We start from the raw sequence: 23,531 nt of genomic DNA on the forward strand, positions 1-23,531 counted from the left end.
CCCTCGTTGATGCAGCCCAGCATCCCGCTGGCTTGCTTTGCTGTTGCAGCACACTGTTCACTCACATTGAGCTTGTTGTCCACCAGCACCCCTAGGTCCCTTTCTACAGAGCTGCTCCCCGGCTCGATTATGTTTTCTCATGTGCAAGACCTTACACTTGTCCTTGTTGAGCTTCATAAGATCCTTGTTAGCCCACTCTTCCAGCCTGTCAGGGTCGTCCTGCAAGGTGGCCCTCCCTTCTGAAGTGTCCACTTCCACACTGGGTTTGGTATCATCAGCAAACTTCATCGAGGTACGCTTGATCCCATCGTGCAGACCACTTATGAAGAGATGAAACAGTGTTGTGCCCAATATTGATCTTGGAGGGACCCCAGTTGTGACAGGCTGCCAGTTTGAAGAGGAGCTATGTACCCTCCAGGTGCTGCTGGCCAGCCAGCTCCCCACCCACCACATGGGCCACTTGTCTAGACCAAAATGCATTGGTTTCTCTAGGAAACCATATAAAAAGTCTTGGAGAAATCCAGGTAGACAATGACAAGCTTTCTCCAAGGTAGAAGGTAACCATCAGCATCTTCCCCTTCTTAACTGGGACAGTGATGCAATGGGTAATCTCAGGGCTGGTATCTCCCGTCTCCTTCCTATTTTACCATTTGCTGTCACCAACAGCTTGTCAGCTTCTCGTTCCCCAGCTTGTGTGTCTGCCAGCGCTCTAGAAATGTGCTCTCTTTAGCATTGTCAGCGGTATGCTCTGCTCCTTGCTGCAGCTTTGTCACAACGTGGTGAACACGTAACTTTTGCTGAAGTACATGGGGATGATCAAAAGCGAACAGCCACAGCTAAAAAGGAATACAAGAAATGGGATGTTTCCGTTTTCCTTTTCTTGTAGTCTTTCTTTTCACCAGTTAGTCCTCCAGCCAACAGTTACACTTTCTCAAGACAATCCAGCTTCGTTAAGGAATCATATATGGTTTGGGCTGGAAGTTTCCTCTAAAGGTCATCTTGTCAAACCTCCTGCCTTGGGCAGGGACATCTTCAGCTAGATGACGTTGCTCAGAGCCCCCTCCAGCCTGAATCTTCTCTGACTTCTGGCAATTCAGGTGAACTTAAATCAAGCAATTACCCTTATCCAAAAATCTTCCTGCCTCCTTCAGAGCAGACCTATGGAGCACACCTTCCCTCTGCAGAGTTCTTGTACCTTTTGGACACCCTGCCATAGCCTTTGCTCTCAGCTCAGGGCAATAATCCCAGTCTGCAGTGCCGGTTCTGCTGTGCCTGCTTGCTGCCGTCTGTTTAAATTGAAGCACCAGGTTACAGACTGCACAGTTAGTTCAACACTCTTACTTGAGTTCCTTTACACCTCTTGGGTAAATACCATCTGATCCCTGTGGTTTGCAACTGTCTCATCTGTGTTTTCCAAACCGTCTGTTGTCAGTTCTGTCCCATAACCTTCTTTGACACCCTCCTGGAGTTGAAGGCGGTTTTTCCTCAAATTGTGGTGCTCAAACCTGAAGCGGAGCCGTGAGCTGAGACCTTGCGAGTGCTGAGAAGAGCAGCAGTATTACCTGATGTTTTACAGATGGAATTCCTTACATCCCATTATATATGTTTGGTTTTTTTCACAGGAGCATGATGCTGCTGTGACAAAGCAGTACCAGTGCTTACTTAGTGTGTTTCCTTAGCGTGTAATCCAGTATTTGTCCTTTTCCCACCCCATCCTTTCTGCTGCTTCTGATCGTTTCAAGACCTGTTTAGTAACTGGTTTGTTGGAGGTGCCTTTAACAGTGGCAAAAGGTGATGAATTGATGGGTTTGGAGATGGTTGGCTTGTTGTTTCAAAGTATGGAAGCCACAATATTGATGTGACCAGCACGATATACCCGCTCTGGACTCAAAGAAGCACCAGAAAGAAGAAAAGAGGGTTGCAGTATCTGTGATTTTTTTTTTTCTTAACTGGTTTCTGGTTGTTGGTTTCTTGTGGTTGGGGTTTTGGTGTTTTGTTGTGGTTTTTTTCTGTTTGCTCGGTTGGTTTTGGTGGGGTTTTTTCCAAAAAAGGTGGCCTATTTTCAAGCTGGACACTTCCATATGCGGGGTTGTCCCATTAAAACCAGACCTGGGCTCCCCAGTCCTTTGAGTGCAATGATGTAGGAAAAGCATCACTGCCCTGGTGCGAGTGAGGGTGTGGGGGCCTGGGGAGGAAGGCAGCCGAGCGTGGCGGTGTCCCCCAAGGTCTCCCACCAGGAGGAGAGATGCTTTCGTGCCACGTGAGGGGAATGCCAAGGCTGTAAAGGAGAACTCAGAGGCAGAGGAGGAGCCAACCATCTGTGCTCCAATCGTCCCGGCAGGCTGGCCATGGCGCGTGGATGGATGGTGCCCTTGCGTGCAGGAGGACAGATGGCACACCGCTCCCCAGCTCCCACCTCGACCTTCAGCGCTCGCCTCCATCGCTCGCTGTGTGCCATCAGCTTTACGAGGCTGGATGAGGAAGGGCTGTGATGGCACTGGGTCGGCACAAGTGGAGCTTGGCTGTCACGGGTGGAGGTTTTCATGCTGGAGGCATTGGGATTTGGGGCCAGGAGACTCAGATGGACAAGAAGAGGTGTTGCCGGTGGGGACCCGTGCTATCTGCTGGCGTCCTTTGAGCCCCCTCACAGGGACCCTACAAGGCAGAACAGCCCTGGGCTCTTTGCAAGACTGAACTGGGCCATCCCGGCGATGTAACCCATCCATGCTGAGGAGCAGAGCCTTTCAATAGGAGGCAGGTGCCTGGCTCTCTCGGTGATGTGATGCTGCCCTGCCTGCAACTTGGAGCTTTCCCAAGCGGCTGTCAGTCACCATTGCTGGCCCTGTTCTCACTCACATACAGTATTATCTCTACCCGCTGCTGCAAATTGGCTCTGAGCAATCCTTGATCTGTCAGCATCGCCTACCCACTCTCAGATGTCACCAGCCCCCGCTGCTGCCCTGCTCGGTAATGTGTCTCTCTGAAATGTAATAATTCATTAAGTTAGGCTTAACTTTTTTTTTTTCCCTCCCCTCTCTGCCACCCCTTCCTCCTTCTAATGGACAAAAGCAATTAAGCTCCATTAGGGATCAAGCATGTGGGAAGTGTCTCCCTCTGAGACGCTGCTGCAGCTGCACAGACCTTGTCCCTGGATGTGTGTGGCACCAGCTTCTTGCAAATTAGGGCTCCATGAGCAAATGGTTGGGTGGGGAGAAATGCTGCTTGATGAGGGGGGTGCTGGAAAAGATGCTCCGATTCCCTTCTCTGGGAAAAGGTGATTTGAGGCTCAGCAGGTCCTTCTGGCTGGGTTTCATTGTGGATACAGGACGATGGCTTCTCTCTCCATGCAGCAAAAGGAGACTAGCTCAGCAGGGGAGGAGCTGGAAGACAGAGAGATGGGCAAGCAGGAGGCGACAGAGAGGGGCCAGATTCCCATCTGGTGTAAATCAGGGGAAGCTTTCCAGGTGCTCCTGGTCACAGAATATATCTGCAGGGGCTGGCAAAAGTTCTGCTTAGGTGCTGGCTGGCATGGGCTTACGGCCTGTGGGGCAGAAGTTTGGTGCGTGGGAGGACGAGACTGGAGGGAAAGAGGCAACTTGCCCACCAACTCTGGCTGCAAACAGCATCTTCTCATTTCTTGACATCCAAAATTTGCTAATAAAGGGTGGTGAGTGATGATGGCACAGCCAAAATGGTCCTGTCTTTCCTCTAGCTAGGGCAAGGAGGGTTTTTGGTGTGGCATGCCCAAAACTGAGAGTGCATTTTGCTGTTGGCTGTGGGAGGTCCTTCCTTCTCCCCCGTCTCCTCCTGCCTTCCTTCCCTCCACTTAAGCTGCTTTTCTCTTCCTTGCTCTTTGTTCTCTCCCCCTTCCCTGCCCTAGGAAGAAAGTCTCATTTCAGTCTGAAAGCCAGTGATGGAGGGGGAGAGTCATTTGACGCTTAATGCCAGAGCGGCAGGAAACTTCACCTTCCTGGGGTGGAATTAAAAATGCCTGAATTGTCTGGGGATCTTAAACAAGAGATGCAAGGAACATTCAGGGCTTTTCACACAAACATGCGTGCGTGCACACACACACATATGCAAAAGCCCACACAGCATTAAGGGTGTAATAGCTCAGCTGGGGTAATGCACTTGAACTCTCTCTGCAGCAGACAGACCAATTCTTTCAGTTCTTTTGAATTTTTTTTTTTTTTTTTTTTTTTTTTTGAGGCTGGAGATTGCTGCTAGTCTCTGGGGAGGGAGACATTCATCTTGCAGAAAGAACGGTGCCATTTGTTCTTTGCAGTCATGCTTCCCTCCGAGTACCCTAGGACAGGGAGGAGTCTGGGGCACCGGCTGAGCTCCTCTGTGCAGCTGGGGGTCTGCAGCCAGGTGCTTGGGGACAGGACAGGGAGCTGCAGCCAGCAAATTGCATCCCCCTGATGTTCTTGCAAAGAGGGAACGGTGTACTTAGGGGATGTTTGGTGTGAGGGATGCTTGCTGAGTGCAAATGTGACCATTGATAGAAGTATAACTTGAGGGTCAAGATGCCCCAGGTACATGGTGTGTGCAAGCGTGGGGTATGGGATCTCCTAGAGGCAGGTCTGGCTGTGTTGTCTTACATATAACCCATGGCGTGGATGAGAGGTTGCCTACATTGCCACCCCTGTGTTTCCTACAGAATATTGCTGTTTCTCTGTGTGATGGCCTTTGCATATGTACTTAAGGCTTTGGGTGCTTCTTCATATAAGGTGGGTGAAAAACCTGCACAAGTCTCTTGCGTATGGCCGCAGGTGTGCATAAACCAGAAAGCAGACCATGCTTACTTACCATCGTGGTCTTGTGTTTTAACTGCAGGTGAGAAGGTGTATATAGCCCTAGCTGTGTATGGGCGTCTTTGCACAGCTCTGAGCCGTGCTACAGGTGAAATTGTGTCTTAAGTACTGAGGATGTGTTTATGCATGTGCTTAGGAGTGCAGGTGAGCAGGTGGATGCTAGTACATCTGTGCACCATGTGTGTTAGAGGCTGCACAAGCAGAGGTCACAGCGTTAGCTCTGGCCAGTGTTGATCAGCGTTTGATGTGCCCTTACCTGCACAGAGCCCATGCGGTGCTGCCTGCCCTCCTGCCCATGGCAGAGCTGCACCAAGCTGCTGGCCTGCTCTGGGCTGGTCATTGCACCTGGATAGCTCGTGTGAGGTGCTGAAGTCCAGAGGACAACAGGGATATCTCAAGTTCTGGGAAAATAGCCCAAGAAGAGGCTGGAAAGAAAAAAGGGTTCAGAGGAGGAAGTAAAAGTGGGGGACAGGACCTGCCCTCCTCCATCCCCTTGCTGCCTCCCCACAGAGCCCGGTTTTTATTCCCTACAGGGACACACAGAAGCTGAGCTGGTTCTGGAGTTGGGTGGTGCTGGGAACGTCCTCCCTGAAAGGCAGTGGCTCCCAGCTGGGGCACGCAGGGATGAGTGAGGGAGCTGGGCGTTTGCTCCCATGCATCCATGCCTTTCCTCCTGCAAAGAAGCCTTTCCTTTTTTCTGATTGTTCACCCATCCCCTGACCATGCTTTGGCTGGGGATGATCGTGCATCTCCCCAGCATGCACCAGCAGACCTTGGCGCCTGCTCACCCATGGTTGCTACCTCCCCTCACAGCCCTGAGGTGCCCCAGCCCCCTACCCCCTGCTGCTCCCTGGCCATGCTCTCATCGCCCCCCTCTGCCCTTCCCCAGGGAGTTTGCCAAAGAGCGTGAGCGGGTGGAGAACCGCCGAGCCTTCATGAAGCTGCGGCGCCAGCAGCAGATCGAGCGGGAGCTCAACGGCTACCGAGCCTGGATAGACAAAGCAGGTAAAGGCTGGTGGGCCGGGGGGACCCCGGGGGGATGGCAGGCACTGCAGAGTGGTGAAGATGGGGAGGGATCCCTGAGCGTCATCCGGTGCAACCCCAAAGTTGCACAGGTGCTCACATGGTGGTGTTGGGTGCATGGGTGAGCTCGGTCCCAGATGGTGTGATGGTCCCGCCAGGCTGCAAGCAAGGATGTCGCTAACAGCTGCTGAAACCTCACATTCTGTGGCATAAAACTGTCATGTTTTGAACATGAGGCATATCACATCTCCGGGGAGGGTGTGAGCATCACGGCTGTGAGCTTTGCTCTGTGATGATTTCCTATCTCTTGATATTTGCTGGAGTCTCCTGCAGTGGTGGGCAGTAGGGAAGTAGAGCAGTGAACGGTGACAGTGGTTTTCCAGCTAAACCTGCTCCTGGAGCAGTCTGGAGGGGATGAATTCACCAGTTCTCACCTTGGGGCTCCTGGACCTGGGCCAAGGATGGGGGTGGTGGAGGTTTCCAGGCTCCTGCTGGAACAGTGTGACAGCCTGTGGTTGCTGGTCCCCAAACTGCCACAGCCTGTGCCCTTTCTTGCTCCTCATGGGGATCAGGTCAGTGTGTTCAGCTCTGCGAAGGGAAGATTTCATCTAGCATTCAGACTTGAAAAAGGACAGATATCTTGAAATGAGCCCTGAGCCCCAGACCTCAGCTTTGGCCCTTGGTTGGGATGTTGAGCCCCAATGTCTCCAATGTTCAGCTTCTTTAATTACAATGAAAGAGGAAGGGTTGATTACAAGTAATTTTTCTTTGTGACGTAATTTGTGATAGCTGCCACTTGCCACTCTCCAGAATTTGCTTTTGGACACTTAACCAATACTTGACAAGAGTTTGCAACCTATAGCCACCACCTCCAGGCTGGGGAAAGTGCTTAGGTACAGGGCAGTGAGGTCTGATGTATTTGGCCAATTGGTGTCTTGTGTCCTGATGCTGAACTCTGTGTTTTGCGTAGAGGAAGTCATGCTAGCTGAAGAGAACAAAAATTCTGGGACCTCAGCCTTAGAAGGTAAGACAAGCAATGCCCTACCCAAAAATCTACCTGCCCTTCTTTGTGCTTGCCTGCAGCTGGAGGTTGAAACCCTCCAGCGGTGGTGGAAAGTCTGGGAATATCTCAGTGGGGTCGGCAGCCCAAGAGAGGGGTGTGGGGTGGTTGACTGGCAGCATAACCCCTGAGAGAATGTGGAGGCCAGGAGGTGACTGGTCCCATGCAAGATATGATTCTGGACTGGGGTAACCTGGGTATCTCCATCCTGCTACCAGACCTGAGCTAACTAAGTACCGATCGCCAGGTCCTGGTCCAACAAGCCAGCTGCTGGCAGAGTGGGGCCACCTCATCGCTCCAACACCCATTACTCTTCCCTTCCCAGTGCTCAGGAGAGCCACCATCAAAAGGAACCGGACAGATGCCATGAACCGTGACTCGAGTGATGAGCACTGTGTCGATATCTCCTCCGTGGGCGAGCGGAGGCTGGCGCAGAGAAGACCTCTTCATCCAACCTTGGGTCAGTGCAGTTTGCACCGTGCTTCCTCAAAACCCCTGCTAGCTTATTGAGTTGCCAGGGTTGCATCCATCACGTGGAGACTGTCACAGATCAGCCATCTCTGCTAGTCTGACAGCAAAAGGGGCAAACCACCTGCTGCCCCCTGTGCCACATAAAAACTGTCTGGATAAGTTGTGTCCCATAAGAGCAATGTCTGTGAGCCGTCTGTCCTGTCTCATGTTGCAGGGAAGGCTGGAACACCCAACTCCTTCTCTCACCTTGACTGGAGCACCCAACTCCTTGTCCCCCCTCTTTTCCCTTAGGTAACCCCTTGAGTCACTCTGGCCTCAAAGGCGCCAGAGTGGACGGTGCCTCCTACTTACGGCACAAGGAGCGACTCCTGCGCATCTCTGTTCGCCACATGGTGAAATCCCAGGTCTTCTACTGGATCGTCTTGAGCCTGGTGGCTCTCAACACTGCCTGTGTGGCCATCGTCCATCATAACCAGCCAGCCTGGCTCACCCACTTTCTCTGTGAGTCCCTGGGCTTTGTGTAGGTGTGAGAGCACTGTGTGGGCACGCAAAACCTCCTACAACCTTCTCCAGAGGCTGGAGGCTGCAGCACACCCTCGCTCCTTGCCCCAGGGCACATGGGGATGGATCCCACCAGTCATGCTGGTATGGAGCTGGGTGGGGAATGACCTAAACTATGTTCACTGTTGATAATGAAGGGCGGTGTACAGCTACTTAATTCAGCTTTGTCCTTGGCCCTGTGGCCCCTTATGGCTGTCTCAGCCTCTGAGCAAACGTGGAGGAGCTGTACTGGCCTCACACCCTTCAGGTCAATGTCTTTGTCAAGAGATAGAAACGGACTGCAGTTGGGTTTATCCTAACATTGTGAACAGTGGTGACGGAAAGCTTGCTGGAGGTCCATCTTTGAATGCCCACACGCCATTGCTAGAAAGGCATGAGTTTGCAGGGATGGGACTGGTCATGGTAGAACCCCCTGGTTAAAGTTTTGGTGCGGAGCATGGCATGGAGATCCCAAGCTTGAAACCAGTTACTTGAGCATCCCCCAGCCCACCGTGGGCCATGGTATGAGGTCAGCTCTTGGAGGCAGTACCCCCATGTCTATTCTAGTGTGGTGCCAACTGCAGAGCAGCATGGTCAGCCCCGTGGTAGGCGTGTGTTACTGCTGAGCTGCTGCAGTAGCGACAGTGCTGCGTTCTCAGCCGTGTTATTCTTACTCACCTTGAAAACCTCCCTATTGAGCGCCGGGCCTGCCCAGATCTGCGTTAGCACGCTCAGGCCTGCCGAGGTCCTGGAGTGCTGCAGTGTGGTATGGCAGCTGGTCATGGGGAGAAGCATCTTTTGGGCAAGGTGAAGAGCCAGAGTCTTGCCTGCTAATGTTCGTGAAATAGCTGGAGAAGCTTTGCACTGGCTTTTGGCTGTTCGGCTCGGTTTCCCTGGCCAAGTTCCAGCCACGCAATGATTTAAATCCAGGTTGCTAATATTCCCCTACAGTGTCGTGTGGTTAATGCCCTTGCAGGCACCTCAACCACTGTCCTGTAATGCTAAGGAGCTGCTCTGCTCCATGCCGACCGCCTCTGGTCTTCTCACATCCCTGGGACGCCGGTGCGCCTACCCTGAAAGATTACCTTGTGGGGCTGATGCTCTGTTATATACAGTCTAGCTCCTCACAGACAAGCTTCCCTCATCCCAGACTCTGAGTCCTTGGGGAAGCAGTGTGGGCCGTGACTTGTCCCATCTCTGTGCCGTGCTATATGGGCCACGGGTGGGTGCATGCAGGACGCTCAGCGCAGCTCGGTGCCCCAAGGTTAGCGCATTTGGGTTTTCTCTTTCAGACTATGCAGAGTTCCTGTTTCTTGGGCTCTTCCTCCTGGAGATGTCCTTAAAGATGTACGGGATGGGGCCACGCCTTTACTTCCATTCTTCCTTCAACTGCTTTGACTGTGGGGTAAGTGGCCCCAGAGATGCTGTGGGTGTGGGGGGAGATGTTTGGCAGATGTCTGCAGCACAAGGCACCAAGAGGGAGAAGAACGAGGTGGCCCTCACCGTGGGCGTGGGAGCCCTTTCTGTTTAGACAGCCTGCCCATGCCAGACCAAGGCACCAGGTCCTGGGCAGAATGCTGAGTGCCTCATCTTCAGGCACACGAAGATTTCCTCCAACAGCCAGTCCCGAGCCTGTCTTTGACCTATGGCTGTGCCTGCTTCTCAGGTCACGGTCGGAAGCATCTTTGAAGTGGTTTGGGCTATCTTCAGACCAGGAACGTCTTTTGGGATCAGTGTCCTACGAGCCCTTCGTCTCCTGCGAATATTTAAAATAACCAAGTACGTACCAACCATCTGTGCCTGTCACCCTTCGTCTCAGATTATGGCTGCAGCCCAGATCTAGTCACTCCTGCTCTCCTGTCAGCAGCACCACGAGTGCTCCAGCAATGTCTCTGTTTTCTAGGTACTGGGCATCCCTGAGGAATTTGGTGGTCTCGCTGATGAGCTCCATGAAGTCTATTATCAGCCTGCTCTTCCTCCTCTTCCTCTTCATTGTAGTCTTTGCCCTGCTGGGAATGCAGCTGTTTGGAGGCAGGTAGGTTGTTTCAAGTCTGAGAAAAAGGAACTTTTTGGTGTTAAAGCCAAGTAATGACACCCTTGTAGGTGCCTAGGAAGACTGCAGCCTTGCCCCCCAGTCTGCTGCTAACAGTGGTACTTCTCACATACCAAAGTCCCTGCTGGAGGGGTGTGTGGGTCCTTCTGGCCAGCAAGCTTTTTGGGTTGTGGCACCAAAGGCTCAGGAGACCTTCCTTAGAGTGGGGAAAGGTCCTCCTAAGCACAAGAGAGCTGACAGCACAGCAGTCAGGGGTTTGATGACCTTGGTACTCAAGCCCATTTATGTCATCCTGGTTCCACTTCCAGGTTTAACTTCATCGATGGGACACCATCAGCCAACTTTGACACTTTCCCCGCGGCCATCATGACAGTGTTCCAGGTAGGAGCTGGGCTGCAAGGGGGCACAACCAAAGGGACTTGGGACCACCTGCTCACTCTCCCTGGCTGGAAGGGGCTTGTTAAACCAAATAAATTCCTCTCCATCAGCTGTTAGGATATAACTCGCTTCCTCTCCTCCTGTATAACGAAGTGGATGGCAAGAGATGGAAACTCTTCCACCGCTGTTACAGAAGGTGAAAGAGTTTCCAGACTCTTCTGAGGAGACCTAAACCCTCAGCAGTGTCCAACATCATCTCCTGCAAGTGCTGCAGCTATAGAGCTGGGTTACCTGCTCCACGGGGTCACTGTACTTGGCTCCTGCATGTTGGTGGGATAGATCACGGGGGTCTGTCCAGGTGATGAGGAGGTGCGGGTGACAGAGCTGCTGGCTTGCTTTCCTGCAGATCCTGACGGGTGAGGACTGGAATGAGGTGATGTACAACGGCATCCGCTCCCAGGGAGGCGTTCGCTCGGGCATGTGGTCCTCCATCTATTTCATCGTCCTCACCTTGTTTGGAAACTGTATCCACCCAGTTGCTGTGCTTTTAGTGGAGACAACCCTGTCTCATCACCCTCTCTGCGGGCATCCCCCTCCCTACCCGCTGCTCCTTCCCTCTCTCCCAGTTGAGGGAGACCCATCACACAGGCAGCAGACCTGGATATCCCAAAAGCAGAGATGTCTGGAGATGCAATGAGGGCTTTATATATGGGATGGGTGAGGAGGTTGTCCCTTTGGCTGCTCCTCACTAAGCTGGGGAGGAGCCACCAGAGCCACCCTCCCTTGGTGACTGCAGACATGCATGTCCTTAACACACAGCTTGTGCATCCTTAGCTGCTCGCAGATACTCTGCTGAATGTGTTCTTGGCCATTGCGGTGGACAACCTGGCCAACGCTCAGGAGCTCACCAAGGTATGTATGTTCCTGTTGCTCCTTTTTCTTCTGTGAAGAGAGTGAAGGTGGGGACCAGCGGGAAAGGCACCGGGAGCAGCACCTGTGACTGTTCTCGCTCTAGAGCCAAGGCCACCTAGTCCCTCAGCTCAGCCTGCCTTGAAAAGAGGTCGGATCAAATTGGAAGCGGAGCCTCTTCCTCCGGAAAGGCTCACGGAGTGCTCCCCTGAAACACAAACCCATATTGCTGGGCAAAGCCATTTAGACTTTGATTTAGGAAAGTGCTTAAACCTGCTGGTCTCTCCAGGAACACCCCACTTACCATCAAGTGTGGCTTAACTATTTCTCCATTTAAGCTCCCCAGTTTTGTTTGCCTCTGGTCAGGTTGAGATAATCCTCATCTGTCTGGTGGGGTCTGATGTGAGGATGGTTCTTTGCCCAAGCACTTTGGAGATGTGGAGTGGGAAGCGCTTTCCAGTGGTGTCAGTATTTATTCCCCACCTGCCCACAAAGCAGTGCGTGTGATTTAGAATGCAATTTAGGATGGTGCTTCAGAAGGTTATTAGGCTGAGCTGGAAAATATTTGGGGAGTGCTAAAGTATTGGGGCACCATCTGGATAATGGTGAATAGGCAAGAGCTGCAAGGGTCGTTGCTGCTCTTTGGAGGAAACCAGCAATCTGGTGGTGCTTGGTTTTTTCCGGAGCCCATACCTATTACTCAGTTCCCTGGGGCTTACTGAGAGGGTTCCACGCTGGTGTAAAGCTGACCCGCTAGCAGCAAACGAAATGGGGCATGGTACTCGCTTGCCTGAGGGGTGCACGTGGCAGTCCCTCTCATCCCGTGGTGGGTGCAGGTGGCATTTCCAGGGACTGCCAGCTGCTGGGGTGAGAGGGGTGGGAGAGCCCTGCCGCATACCAGCAGCATCAATTAAGAGAGTGCTGAGTTTTCGAAAAGGCTGAATGCATGCTAATGACTCCTAATGACAATTTTTTGCTCCAGAGACACAACCATACTCATTAAAGCAATATGGTCTCTGCTGGGGTCATTCATGGATGCCTTGCCTCCCACTCTATTGAGGGGATGCCTGTCTCACCCCTGTGGCTGTGCAGAAGGGAGGGCTGAGTCGGTCTACACTGTCTGGGGCTGTTCTAGTGTGCACAGCCCAGCTCTTGCCTGGAGTGGGCTGGGTTCACTTATTTAAGTAGTGCTGACGCCTTCAGTAAGATCTGGCATAGTGGGGAAGTTGTGTCCCCACAGCACAAGGAAAATAAAGGCTGTCTCTGGAAATACAGCTCCGCCTTTCTCCTGCACACCTTTTCATCTAAGGTATCCCTGTGCATCTCTCGCTGCCTCCGATGGCTGCACCTTCCCTTGAAACCACAGCATCCCACTAAGCAACTCCCCTCTTTCCTCCGCAGGATGAGCAGGAGGAAGAGGAGGCCTTTAACCAGAAGCACGCCCTTCAGAAAGCCAAAGAAGTCAGCCCCATGTCTGCCCCAAACATGCCTGCTATCGAGTGAGTGACTGCCCGTGCTGCTACCCCTGTGCCCTCCTGAGCCCAGCCGGGTTCTCAGCAGAGTGGGGAGCTGAAGTGTGGAGCCTGGCGCGGCTGGCTGGGGGGGCTGCTGAAAGAAAAAGGGGTCCCCACACTGGGTGACTCCCTATCCACGTGTCTTCCTGAGGATGGATGGAGATGTAGGAGTGTGTTCCCCATGAGCAGCAGTGTCTCCAAAGAGGTGTCAGAGCAGGGACTGGTCACCCTGTGGCACCTGGAGTTGCCCACCCCTGCCCCAAGCAGCAGCCTCCGTGCTTGGGCATGGCAGAAGCACCCTAAAGGAGGCTTTCTGCCTCCAGTGTACAGCTCAAAACACTCAGGACTGCTGCTAGGGGTGGAGAAGGAGGCTGGGGAGGTGGAAAGGATCTCAAGTTTTTCTTGAGGAGGGGTGATATTTGTTCCTGCAGAGCGTTTTTTCTTGGGAGAGCAGCCAGGGTTGGGGGAGAAGGGAGCAGAGGTGTCACAAATCTCCCCCGGGCTCCTTCCCCGGGTAGCAAATGCAGTTATGAGAGATGGAGCAGGTTTGCAAAACCATGTTTGACTGTAAAGAAATTTGATTTGGGCAAGAAAAAAAAGCCCCAAACCACATAAACCCCTGGCATGGTGTTAAGGAGCCTTGTCTCTGCGTTTCAGCAGAAGAAAATTCTGTTTTTTCCTTTCTAGACGCCTTTTTTCTCTTTATTTTGCAGTGTCATATGGTCTAAATCACATAAAACTTTCAAAGTCAACATTGGAACGAGGCGTTTTGATTTGTTTCCCAAAACAGTACATTTCAGTACGGCTGAAAGGATTTTTTTTTTTTCTTTTTTTTATAGAATCCCTTCCCAGGGAATTTTAGGTTTCGTTATTCTTTGAAACCCAGCCAAGCTTGTACACGGCAGAATCTCTTGCAGATTTGCCGAGAGAAACTGCTGTCTTCAGGCGAGCACTGATCTGGGGCGGGGGGGGTGTCGGAGGCAGCAACTTGGCAGCAGTGGGATGCGATGGTCCCCCACCCGGCACGCATCACCTGTGGCTTTAGTGGCAGCAGGAACTGGGGGGTACTTGTCAGCCCTGCCTGGTTTTCCAGCCGCTGCAGGTATCACGCTGGTTTGGGGGTGATGGGATGTTCATGATAAATCTGTGCCTGGCCAGGTACTGGGAGGGGGGATATGGGAGAGGTGGTAGAGTGTGTATCATGACTGTCTCTGGCTACCAGTGGGAACGTGTCAGATAAGGCAAGGGGATGGAGGGATTTAGGCTGCAGAAGGGGCTGGAGAATGGGCAGGCAGGAGAGAGGGAGATGGACTGTATTAGGACATTGAAGGATTTGTCCACGCTGCACATCCCTGCTATAGTTTTCTAGCCATTGTCAGATACGTCGGGTTAGGAAAGCAGATCTCTTTAGCCTTTTGTTGTTGTTCTAGTGACATTGAAATGGGAGGTGTTGATATTTGCAGATCTTTTTTCCAGCTCCTTCCCCCTCATCAGGATGGATGGTGTCAGGGGCAGGGAAGGGGATGTGATGCCATGGGGCTGACCATCTCCAGCATCAGGTCTTGATGTGCTTTTAGTGGTGCTACGCTGACGCCAGCAGCTGGGGAGGGACAGTGGGGACATCACAGCAAGGGATGAGCCAGAGCAGAGCCGGTACTGAAGGGCTGTTGGTAACTCAGAGTGGTGAAGCTGAGCCGGTCTCTGCTTTTGGTTGTGCGCAGACACAGATGGCTTCATTTCTATGTGGGTACCTAGCGCAGGCAGGTTTGGTACACGCGTTCCTGCCTGCAGAGAGGTCCGGTGGCACTTGGGGATGAGTGTTCCCACGTGGCCAGGTTGGCGTGGGCGGCTGTGGTGCCGATCGGAGTATTGTATTTGTACATGGGCACCATTGGTGCAGATGGCTTGGGGCTGTTTGATGAGTGGGTGGCCAGATGGACGCATGCGGATGCTGTCATGTGTTGGTGCCTAACGTGGTGCGTGGATGCATTTGAAGGCTCGGCCACTTGCTGCGGGGATGGCAGCAGGCGCCTGCAGCTCGCACTCTGCCTTGAGCGTGGCACTGGGCTGTTCCCGTGCACATGGCTGTAAGGAGGCAGTCACCAGCATGACACACATGGGGTCCAAGGGTATTGCTGCACTCGCAGGACGGCAGCGAGATGCACCCCATCTGACCTGTGTGAGCTCTGCGTGCACGTGGGCCCTTGGAGTGTATTTCCTTGCATGTCCTGCACACACACATGGCATTTGCAAAAAGGAAACCCTCTAAATCATGGCATGCACATTTATTTGCGTATGCTCAGGGCTGTTCGCTTGGGGCTGTGCGTATCTGAATCTTTTCTGTGCTGATACAAAGGATTAAGCCTTGAATCTCCCCAGCTGCCTAAATTCAGTAGGGGTGAAGGGCACCGACAGCCCTGTTAAGCCTCTCCGTGTCAGCATCTCAGCCCTAGGTTTATGCCTTGCTTTTGCTGGGGAACTTCACGTTCCCCACTGTGGTATCAGGGCAGCACCAACCCACGGCGATGGCTCTGAGCAGCTCGAGGCCAGCCTGATGCATTGCTTCCTCTTTCAAATTGCCACGTGTTGCTTGGGAGAGGTGAATCTGAAGCAGTTTGAAAGAGCTGTTAAATATCCAAGCATGTCCTAGGGCTTCTGAGGGGCTGCAGCCTGTACAGCCTGCCCCGTGCCACTACTGCGCAACTGGCTGGCACGGGGAAGGCTCCGTGGCCCCCACAAAATAGATCACAGTGCGTGGGTGTGAGCGCGGGCAGCCCTGTGGGCAGCAGGTGTGCAAGCACGTACGTGCAGGGGTTCACTAGGATGCTCCAGCATCCCAGCAGCCGGCAGGCAAAGAGATGCGGGCTGCCTGGGGCCAGGGTGGGGGCCACCTTTCTGCGTTGCCCACATGAGTCGAAGAAGGGGTGAAGGGGAGATTGAACCCGTTTGTTTTTCCTCCCCAGAAGAGACAGGCGAAGGAGACACCACATGTCGATGTGGGAGCCACGCAGCAGCCACCTGTATGTGGGCCGCGGGGGCGCGTGTCGTCTGTGGCTCCTGTGCTTTCTGTGCGTCCGCGGGGCCAGAGCGCACACCGCTCCCCTCCAGCCTCCTCGGCGGGGGGGGGGGGGGGGGGGGGGGGGGGGGGGGCTCGTGTGTGTATGTGTATGCCTGTATTTTAGTGTGCTCCTCTGCACCCCTGTCTGTGTGCGCGTGCATTTGTGGATTTGTGCGTGGGCTCGCGGTTTGTTGTGCGTGCCTAACCTCCTCGTGCGTGTGCCGTGCAGTACGTGTGTGTTGGTGTGTGCCGCTACCTGTGGATGTGCAGCTGTGCATCTTCTGGGGGTGAGCGGTGTGTGTACACATGTGTGCTTGTGGGTGCTTCCGTGTGCCCAGGTGTGTTGGGAAGGGCTCGTCTGTCTTTTCTAGGGTGTTTGTGTGCGTATTTACGGCACTGCAAAGGTTTCATGGCATAGCCTACTTGTCCCTAGAGCACACCTGCAGGAACGTAGGGAAGCCCAGTACAGCTCCTAGACACTGAAACCGCTGCTCCCCCAGGCTGTGGGCTCGTTTCCTACTCGGGACGTGCTGGGGTGAGAGGCTGTCCTGGCCGAGCATAGCAGCGCAGGGATGGAGAGTGCCTCCTGCACCCGGTGACATTCTCCATTGTGAATGTCTCCAAGGGCCATCTCTCACTGAGAAAGGCAGGTCTTGTACCTGGCTGCTTTTCCTCTCTTACTGTCCCCATCCCATCAGGACTGCCACCCTTGCTGGCAAGCTGGCTCTTGTCTGAGTCCCCTGCACTGTCAGTTGTACCATTATGGCGGTGCTGCTCTGAAAAGGAGCCTGGCTCCAAGGAGCTGGTGATGCAAAGGTGTCCCCAGTGCAAGGAGGGGTCCCCAGTGCAAGCAGGGATCCCCAGCCGCAGTGAGAGGTCACTGCCTGTAGTTAAGAAGATGTCCCCAGGCAATCACACAAGAGGAAGGTGGTCACCACCTGGCTAGGGTAGGGCAGGCTGGAGTGCTGGCTGCTTCCAGCAAGCTGGGCACGCGGCCTGAAAGCTTCAGGGCAGCTGTGAGGCTGCTGGAGCTGGTCCATCACCAGCCTGATGCCTTCTGAAGGGGCAGAAGTACAGTCTTAGTCCCATTTCCAGCCCCTGCCAGCACCAGAGGGATGCTGGAGGGCTGGGGATAAAGCAGGAGCCCAGCCTGTAGCCCTGAGGATGGCATTTCCTTCTCCTTGGGATTCCCAAATTAAATCCAGGGTGGGTGCTTCACCGGGGGGGCAGTTGGGAGGCCGATCCCTCACTGTCCCCCATTGTAGGCGGGAGCGTCGCCGGCGGCACCACATGTCGGTGTGGGAGCAGCGCACCAGCCAGCTGCGCCGGCACATGCAGATGTCCAGCCAGGAGGGCATCAACAAGGATGAGCCGCCCCTCATCAACCCCCATGCCAGCATCTTCCGCAGGAAGAAACCGGGCGATGGCATTGCCCTGGAGAAATGCACTGAGGAGCAGGGCGGCAAGGGCGAGCGGCCACCGGCTGAGGGACCTGAGCAGCCAGCCCCGGGAGCCAACCCTGGTGGTGGTGAGGACAGGAGGAGCCCATCACCCCGGGCCAAGCGAGACAAGGAGCCATGGCACCAGAAATCGTGCCATGGGAACTGTGAGCCAGGCGAGCAGGATGGGGCAGGAGGCAGCATCGAGGATAGGGCCAGGATGAGGCAAAGCCAGCGGCGCAGCCGGCACCGCAGAGCCCGGATGGAGGGGAAGGAGCCGGCTGGTGCCCTGGGGAGCCGCTCGGCCAGCCAGGAGATGGGTCTGGAGGAGGCCAGCCCCACGGAGGGGATGCAGGATGGGGACCGGCATGGGGACGTGGCTGCAGCGGAGGCACTGATTCAGGGGGAGCCAGAGGCGAGCGGAGAGTCCATCAGGTTGGTACCTGGGGAGGGCATCTTGCAGTTCCCACAGATCCTTCCTTGTCCTCTCCCCTTATCTCCTTGCACCTTTTTCTCTCCCACATCCATCCCGCAGGACAAACGGGGTCCCTGCCGGCAATGCAGAGCTCGTTGGGACCGCTGAGGAGGGGAGTGTCCAGCGAGGGGGACCTGAGCCCCCCCAGGGGAAGACAGGCAGCCTGATGGAACAGGACTGTAGCAGCCTGGACACCAGTGAGCAAGCACTGCTAGAGGCCAGCCACACCGTCAGCCGGAGCGAGCCCGACCTCTCCTCCATCACCCCCAACACTGAGAAGGCCACGGAGAGCACCACCATCATGATCGATGTCCACGACTCCACTGTGGTACAGAGTGAGGACCCTCTCTCTTTCCTGAGCCCCTCTCCCAGCCCTCAGGGACCCTGTGGGGATGGAAAGCCACTTGCACTGCTTTTCCTATCTGTATCCATCAACTGGGGGGCTTTTCTTGCTGCTCCTTGCAGCACCTCTCTTTGGCACCTCAGTTGTGCAGGAAGCCTGAAGGCAATGCTGATGTTCCACTATCCCCTGGGGACCTTCTCCCTTTTTCACCTCCTTCCCACCTGCCCCTTCGCCTGATCCCTCCTTCCCCCTTCCTCTCTGCCTGGAGAAAACACTGGCATCCCCTGTTTTTCCTAACACATCCGCAGACTCGGCCCAGCTCGCTGTGCTCAAACCCCTTAACAGCATCCTTGCTGTCAAGGTGAGCCGCATTTAACGGTGTTATTAATTAAACAGCACTGCAAAAGCTGGCCTTGTTAAAACCCCTTTCGTCTGCTTCATCCTGGCAGCTCGTGTCTTTTATTCCCTTCTGATCCCTCTCCCCATAACAGCCTGGGGATGCAAAGCTGAAACTGGAGGGGGGGGGGGGCTGTTTGCAGATGCTTGGGTGGCAGGGACACCCCAGGGTGCTGTCTGGGTGCAAGGCCAGGCAAAGGCTCTTGCTTTCCTGCAGTTAGCAACAAGACAGATGGCGAAGCCAGCCCCTTAAAGGAGGCTGAGAGCAAAGAGGACGAGGAGGAGATGGAGAAGAAGAAGCGGAAGAAGGAAAAAAGTGAGACGGGCAAAGCGATGGTGCCGCACAGCTCCATGTTCATCTTCAGCACCACAAACCCGTGAGACATTTTTTGGACTGTAGGAGCCTGGGGCTGGGGAGGGCTGCAAGGGGAAGGACACCTAGACATCAATGAAAACAGGGGATCCCCTTGGGAAGGGGGTTGGATATCTCTCAAACAGCCTGGCTAACCAGCCACGGTGTTCCTGAAGCCCCAGCAGCGCTCTCCCTCTGCCAGCCACGCTCATGGCTTTCTCTCCTGACTGCTGGTTGCTGGCTGTTTTATTTTTATTCAATGCTTGTTACATTTTTCCGCAGTTTTCTGCTCCCCTGTAGCTCTTGCCCAGCTCCAGCAACCTGGAAGAATAAGCACCCCAGTTTCTCAGGGACTGTCCCTGGCTGGCTGTGGGGTGTCTGGGGGGCTGGGACAGCTGAGCAAAGGGGTCAGCAAGCTCAAACCACCCTTGGGCTTCCTCGTTTTGCTCCTTGGACTTGGCTGCCCATCTTTCTGCCGTGGAAGGCGGTGATGTGGGGTGGGTTTTGCATGTGGGCCATGCCTGGGGCATGCCAGGGGCTCACAGATTGGGGTGCGGGCTGTCTCCCTGCAGGGTGCGGAGGGCTTGCCACTACATTGTGAACCTGCGTTACTTCGAGATGTGCATCCTCCTGGTGATCGCCGCCAGCAGCATCGCCCTTGCGGCGGAGGATCCCGTCCTCACCAACTCCGACCGCAATAAAGTGATTGCAAACCTCCCCTGCTCCCCCCATCCCACAGGCAATGCAGGCAGAGGGTCCTGTAGGATTTTAGCTTCCGTGGTGGGGGACACATGTGGGACATGGATCAGGACAGCCAGCGGCAGCACCTGCACCATGGGGCCTGAGTTCTTCCCCATCACCTTCCTTTATAAACCCTGGCAATTGCTCTCAGCCTCCCACATGCAGGGTTTAGAGCCTGGGGAGCGGACCAGGGCACCTTGTCGACAGCCAAGTGGCTTAAACTGGGGAGATGCTGATGTGCACAGGCACTGGTCCAGGGAGGGGTGGGGTGGGGGGAGGGGCGGGGCACGATTCTGGCTCGCAGCATGATTTCAGAGCCACTTGCACCATGCAGAGGGAATGTTTCCCTCCTGCCTGCACAGGCAGGCTTTATGGCTGTCCTGAACTCTGAGGGAACAGGCTGGGTTTGGGCAAGGAAACCAACCCTCCATCTGCGCCTGAGCCAGGCGAGCCCCAGTGTGGGGTGGTAACTGGGTCTGGGTGGGTACAAGCGAGCCCGTTTGCTTGGCGGCAGCTACAGAGCACCTGTGCCCAATCTCTGCAGGTCCTGAGGTATTTTGACTATGTCTTCACTGGCGTCTTCACCTTTGAGATGGTTATCAAGGTAAGAGACCTTGCAGGCTGGCTGCACTCTGCTGAGTCCTGCAGCATCCTCACAGCGGGTGGGAAACAGCTCAGTTTTTTGGTTCTGGTCCTAAATTTGGATGATGGAGACCTTAAAGCCTGCTTCTTAGCAGTGGGACTTGAGAGTGCTCAGCACCACTTCTGTCAGCCTCCAGGCTTCCACAAAACATGGCGGTCCTTGATGCGTACTCAGGGCACAGGGACAGGTCTGCTGCTCCCCAGGGGACAGTGTCCCTGTCCTTCAGCACATCCCGCCTGCGGCTGCCTCCACTTGATGACCGAGGTGCTCATTCCCTGCTTGTTTTTCTCACTGTTTTTTCCTCTCCAGATGATTGATCAGGGCTTGATCCTGCAGGATGGCTCCTACTTCCGAGACCTCTGGAACATCCTGGATTTTATCGTGGTGGTGGGAGCGCTGGTGGCCTTTGCCTTGGCGTAAGTGGCTGTTGTCTTTGTTAGCTCCTTGCCTTCCTTTGGCCAGGGTGGGAGGAGAATGCAAGTGTGTTATAGCTACTAGACCTTGATTATTTTTTTTTATTATTCCTCTACACCTTTCTGCTCTGTTTCTGGGATGGCTCCTGGCAGCGGTGCGTGGCTGCTCCAGAGATGTATTTCTTCTTGTTTGTCAAATGCTGGGTGAGCAAGCAGGAGGGAGGCAAGGCAAGCTGGAGATACTAGGAAGAGGTTGGTGGTGAAAGTGGACTTGAAAGAGGGCAGAAGGGGCTGTTAGAGAGGGAAAAACACCTAAGGGTGTCAGATCTGGAGTTATATACCTGCTGTACATCCTGGAGTGCACAAAGAAAGCCAAAGCAGCAGCCTGTCAGGTGGAGCTGCCCTCTAAACATGTTTGTGCTGGAAATGGTACCCCAGCTGGTGACTTTACCTCTGCTCTGAGGGGGAGCATTGCCCTGGAGCTGTGCATGGATGGGGATGTGGCTGGTGGGGTTTACACCGCATACTCTGCAGCATCGTGACGAGGGCAGGGTGCTGCATGCTCGCTCTGCTGCGTGTCCCTGCTGAGCATCTCCTTGAAGCTGGGTTCCAGTACTGAGCTTGTAGCATCTGCAGGTCCTCCTTCGCAGGGTGGCTTGAGGTCTGTGGTGTCCACGCCATGGAGGGCAGGAGCATCCAGGGATGAGTTTCATGCTGCTCTGCCCTCCTCCGTGCTGCCGGTTGGGGCAGGTGGTACAGTGCGAGCGCAGGGAGGGACATGCTGGTACCCAGAGAGTGGGTGCTAAGGCGATGCCTGCAGGCAAGGCGCACCCCCTGGTCCCCAGGGCCGTGGTGCCTGAGGAGGGAGAGCAGAAGGGAGGAGAGGCTCATGCTCCTTTGTCACACTGTTGATTTCTCTTTGTGCCTTTGACACTGGTGGTGGTGGTGTTAGTGCTGGTGAGAGGGGAGGGCCTGGCAGCCCCCCAGACTGGAGTCCTGTCCTCGTCCACAGCTCAGGCACCACGTGAGGCTTTTGGAGTGGCTGAGTCTGAGCCCCAAGGTTATTTGATGGATTACAACCCTCCCACCTCGCTCCAGGCCAGCCGGCAGCTCCTTCCCCTTGCTCTCACCCATTTGCACCCTCCCTGGCTTGCTGCTTTTGCCTTCCTCACCCTCCTCACCCACTTCTTACACCCAGTGCTTTCAGCCACTGCTCTCTTCTTGGGAAGGGCACTGGAGAATTCAGCTCACAGTGCAGGGATGACCCAGCCCCTGGGCAAGGCAGGGGGCTGACCGCACACCCCAGCATGGGGAAGGGATGTGGTGTAGGCTTGCTGGCTGAGGACATTGCTCTGAGCCCCCTGGGAGGCCACCCAGGCCACCACGAGGATGGATTGAACGTCCCCAGGGTCTGGCTGATCCCTCCTCTGCCAGGGCAACCCCTCAGAGGGTGTCTGGGGGAGCTCAAGGGCATCAGCAGCCTGATGATGTGCTGGGTGGTTTGAGGGGCTTTAGGAGGACAAGGGAGCCCTTTCCTTCCTTCTTTCATCCAGACTTTCTGATGGCTGAAGGAGCATAGCTCAGCCTGTTCCTGCGTGGATAGGTGTCCTCACCACTGCTAACAGTATTGTAATCGGTGTTTACTCCCCTTGATCCCACCCCACAAAGGTGGCACCCTTCCTGGGGTGGTCCCTGGGGCTGGCAGGGTGCCCACATGCCAGCACTGAGCCTGTGGGGAACCTGCCATGTCCCTTTTAGCCCTGGTTGCCTCCTGCCTCCACCCAGGCTCCTGAGTGAAGGACAGGTCCCTTTGGGCACGGGGCAGTTGAGTTCTTGAGGGAGAGCACTCCCACCAGCTGTGGCACCGAACCCCCTCCCACGAAGAAGGCCTTTGCCTCTCCGCATATGTTTGCAGCAAGCATCTATGTCACCTGCTGGCTCTTGTAGCCATAGCTGGGTAGATATCAAGTTGCTTCTGTTGTGGATGAGGACTCTTTATAATGTAAACCTGCAGGATTGTCCCTCTCCCCCATGTCCAATGGTGGCTCCTGCTGGAGAAGGTGATCTTACGGGCTTTGGGGGAAGGAACTGCAGCGATTTCTGATGGGTTTATACATTGTAAAGCATTTATAAGAACACCTGCCTCTCTCCCTGGCAGCCCACCACCACTATGGCCCCAGGAGCCACAGGATGATTGCCAGCTATACATGTCCCAACCTGCCACCCTCCCTCCCTTCCCTCCCTCCTGGTCTCGAGAGGAAAACTCTGGTGGTGATGTTTGAATCCGTCTCCTTTTCTTCTTCCTCCATGAGCTCCTTGATGTAGGGCTGGGGGAGGGGCGAGTGTCCTCCCTCTCCCTTTCCTTGCCTCCATGGCACTGGGTGGGCAAAGCAATGCCCATGGAGTGGCTGTGGAGATGACATGGCTGAGAGTGGCTGGAGACCAGGCCCAGCGCTTCCCAGTAGAAGTGGTGCTGGGACGTGCCATGCCGTTCAGGTTTTCTGCCCCTTTTGCCTCCCCATAGCAGTTTGGTTTTCCCATGGGGGTCCTGGATAGCTGTGGGCACAGCTGGAGGTCTCTGAGCTGGTCCAGCAGTGCCACCATCATCTGCTGGCTATCGGTGCCACATCGAAATCACCAGTAAGCAAGCGGCCACCCATAAAGCCGTGTCTTCGTGTGCCATTGCAGCTTGTCCGCTGCCGCCTCAGAGCCTGTGCATCCCAAGCGAGAGGCTGTCTCGACTATCTGTAGCTCTCCACGTGGAAAGCTAATACATCAGTCCAAATGCAGCCTAAATAAAAAGCCCAACATAAAACCATAAATCTCCAAAGAATTCAAATTAAATTAGCGGAAATAACCAGAACCATAACTGAAGATGCTGCTCGCTTTTGCCTCCCGTGGCACCCGAG

General features: G+C 54.7%; 1 protein-coding gene across 4 annotated transcripts in view; it reads left to right on the forward strand.

The window, feature by feature from the left end:
* The window catches only part of CACNA1E (calcium voltage-gated channel subunit alpha1 E), a 150,284-nt gene that overhangs the window by 95,952 nt on the left and 30,801 nt on the right, over window positions 1–23,531 (forward strand). For 3 of the 4 annotated variants that reach the window (XM_055815156.1, XM_055815154.1, XM_055815155.1), the window contains exons 10-27: window positions 5,704–5,819; window positions 6,808–6,861; window positions 7,223–7,357; window positions 7,660–7,869; window positions 9,201–9,313; window positions 9,575–9,687; window positions 9,812–9,943; window positions 10,270–10,342; window positions 10,746–10,863; window positions 11,184–11,251; window positions 12,650–12,747; window positions 15,726–15,782; window positions 17,086–17,694; window positions 17,795–18,069; window positions 18,691–18,850; window positions 19,398–19,527; window positions 20,111–20,170; window positions 20,519–20,625. In XM_055815156.1, coding sequence (XP_055671131.1) covers window positions 5,704–5,819; window positions 6,808–6,861; window positions 7,223–7,357; window positions 7,660–7,869; window positions 9,201–9,313; window positions 9,575–9,687; window positions 9,812–9,943; window positions 10,270–10,342; window positions 10,746–10,863; window positions 11,184–11,251; window positions 12,650–12,747; window positions 15,726–15,782; window positions 17,086–17,694; window positions 17,795–18,069; window positions 18,691–18,850; window positions 19,398–19,527; window positions 20,111–20,170; window positions 20,519–20,625 — 2,628 coding nt within the window. The remainder of the gene's footprint in view (window positions 1–5,703; window positions 5,820–6,807; window positions 6,862–7,222; window positions 7,358–7,659; window positions 7,870–9,200; window positions 9,314–9,574; window positions 9,688–9,811; window positions 9,944–10,269; window positions 10,343–10,745; window positions 10,864–11,183; window positions 11,252–12,649; window positions 12,748–15,725; window positions 15,783–17,085; window positions 17,695–17,794; window positions 18,070–18,690; window positions 18,851–19,397; window positions 19,528–20,110; window positions 20,171–20,518; window positions 20,626–23,531) is intronic. The other variant, XM_055815158.1, reaches the window with a different exon arrangement.

This window comes from Falco peregrinus, chromosome 10 (assembly GCF_023634155.1).
Source record: "Falco peregrinus isolate bFalPer1 chromosome 10, bFalPer1.pri, whole genome shotgun sequence".
Lineage (NCBI taxonomy): Eukaryota > Metazoa > Chordata > Aves > Falconiformes > Falconidae > Falco > Falco peregrinus.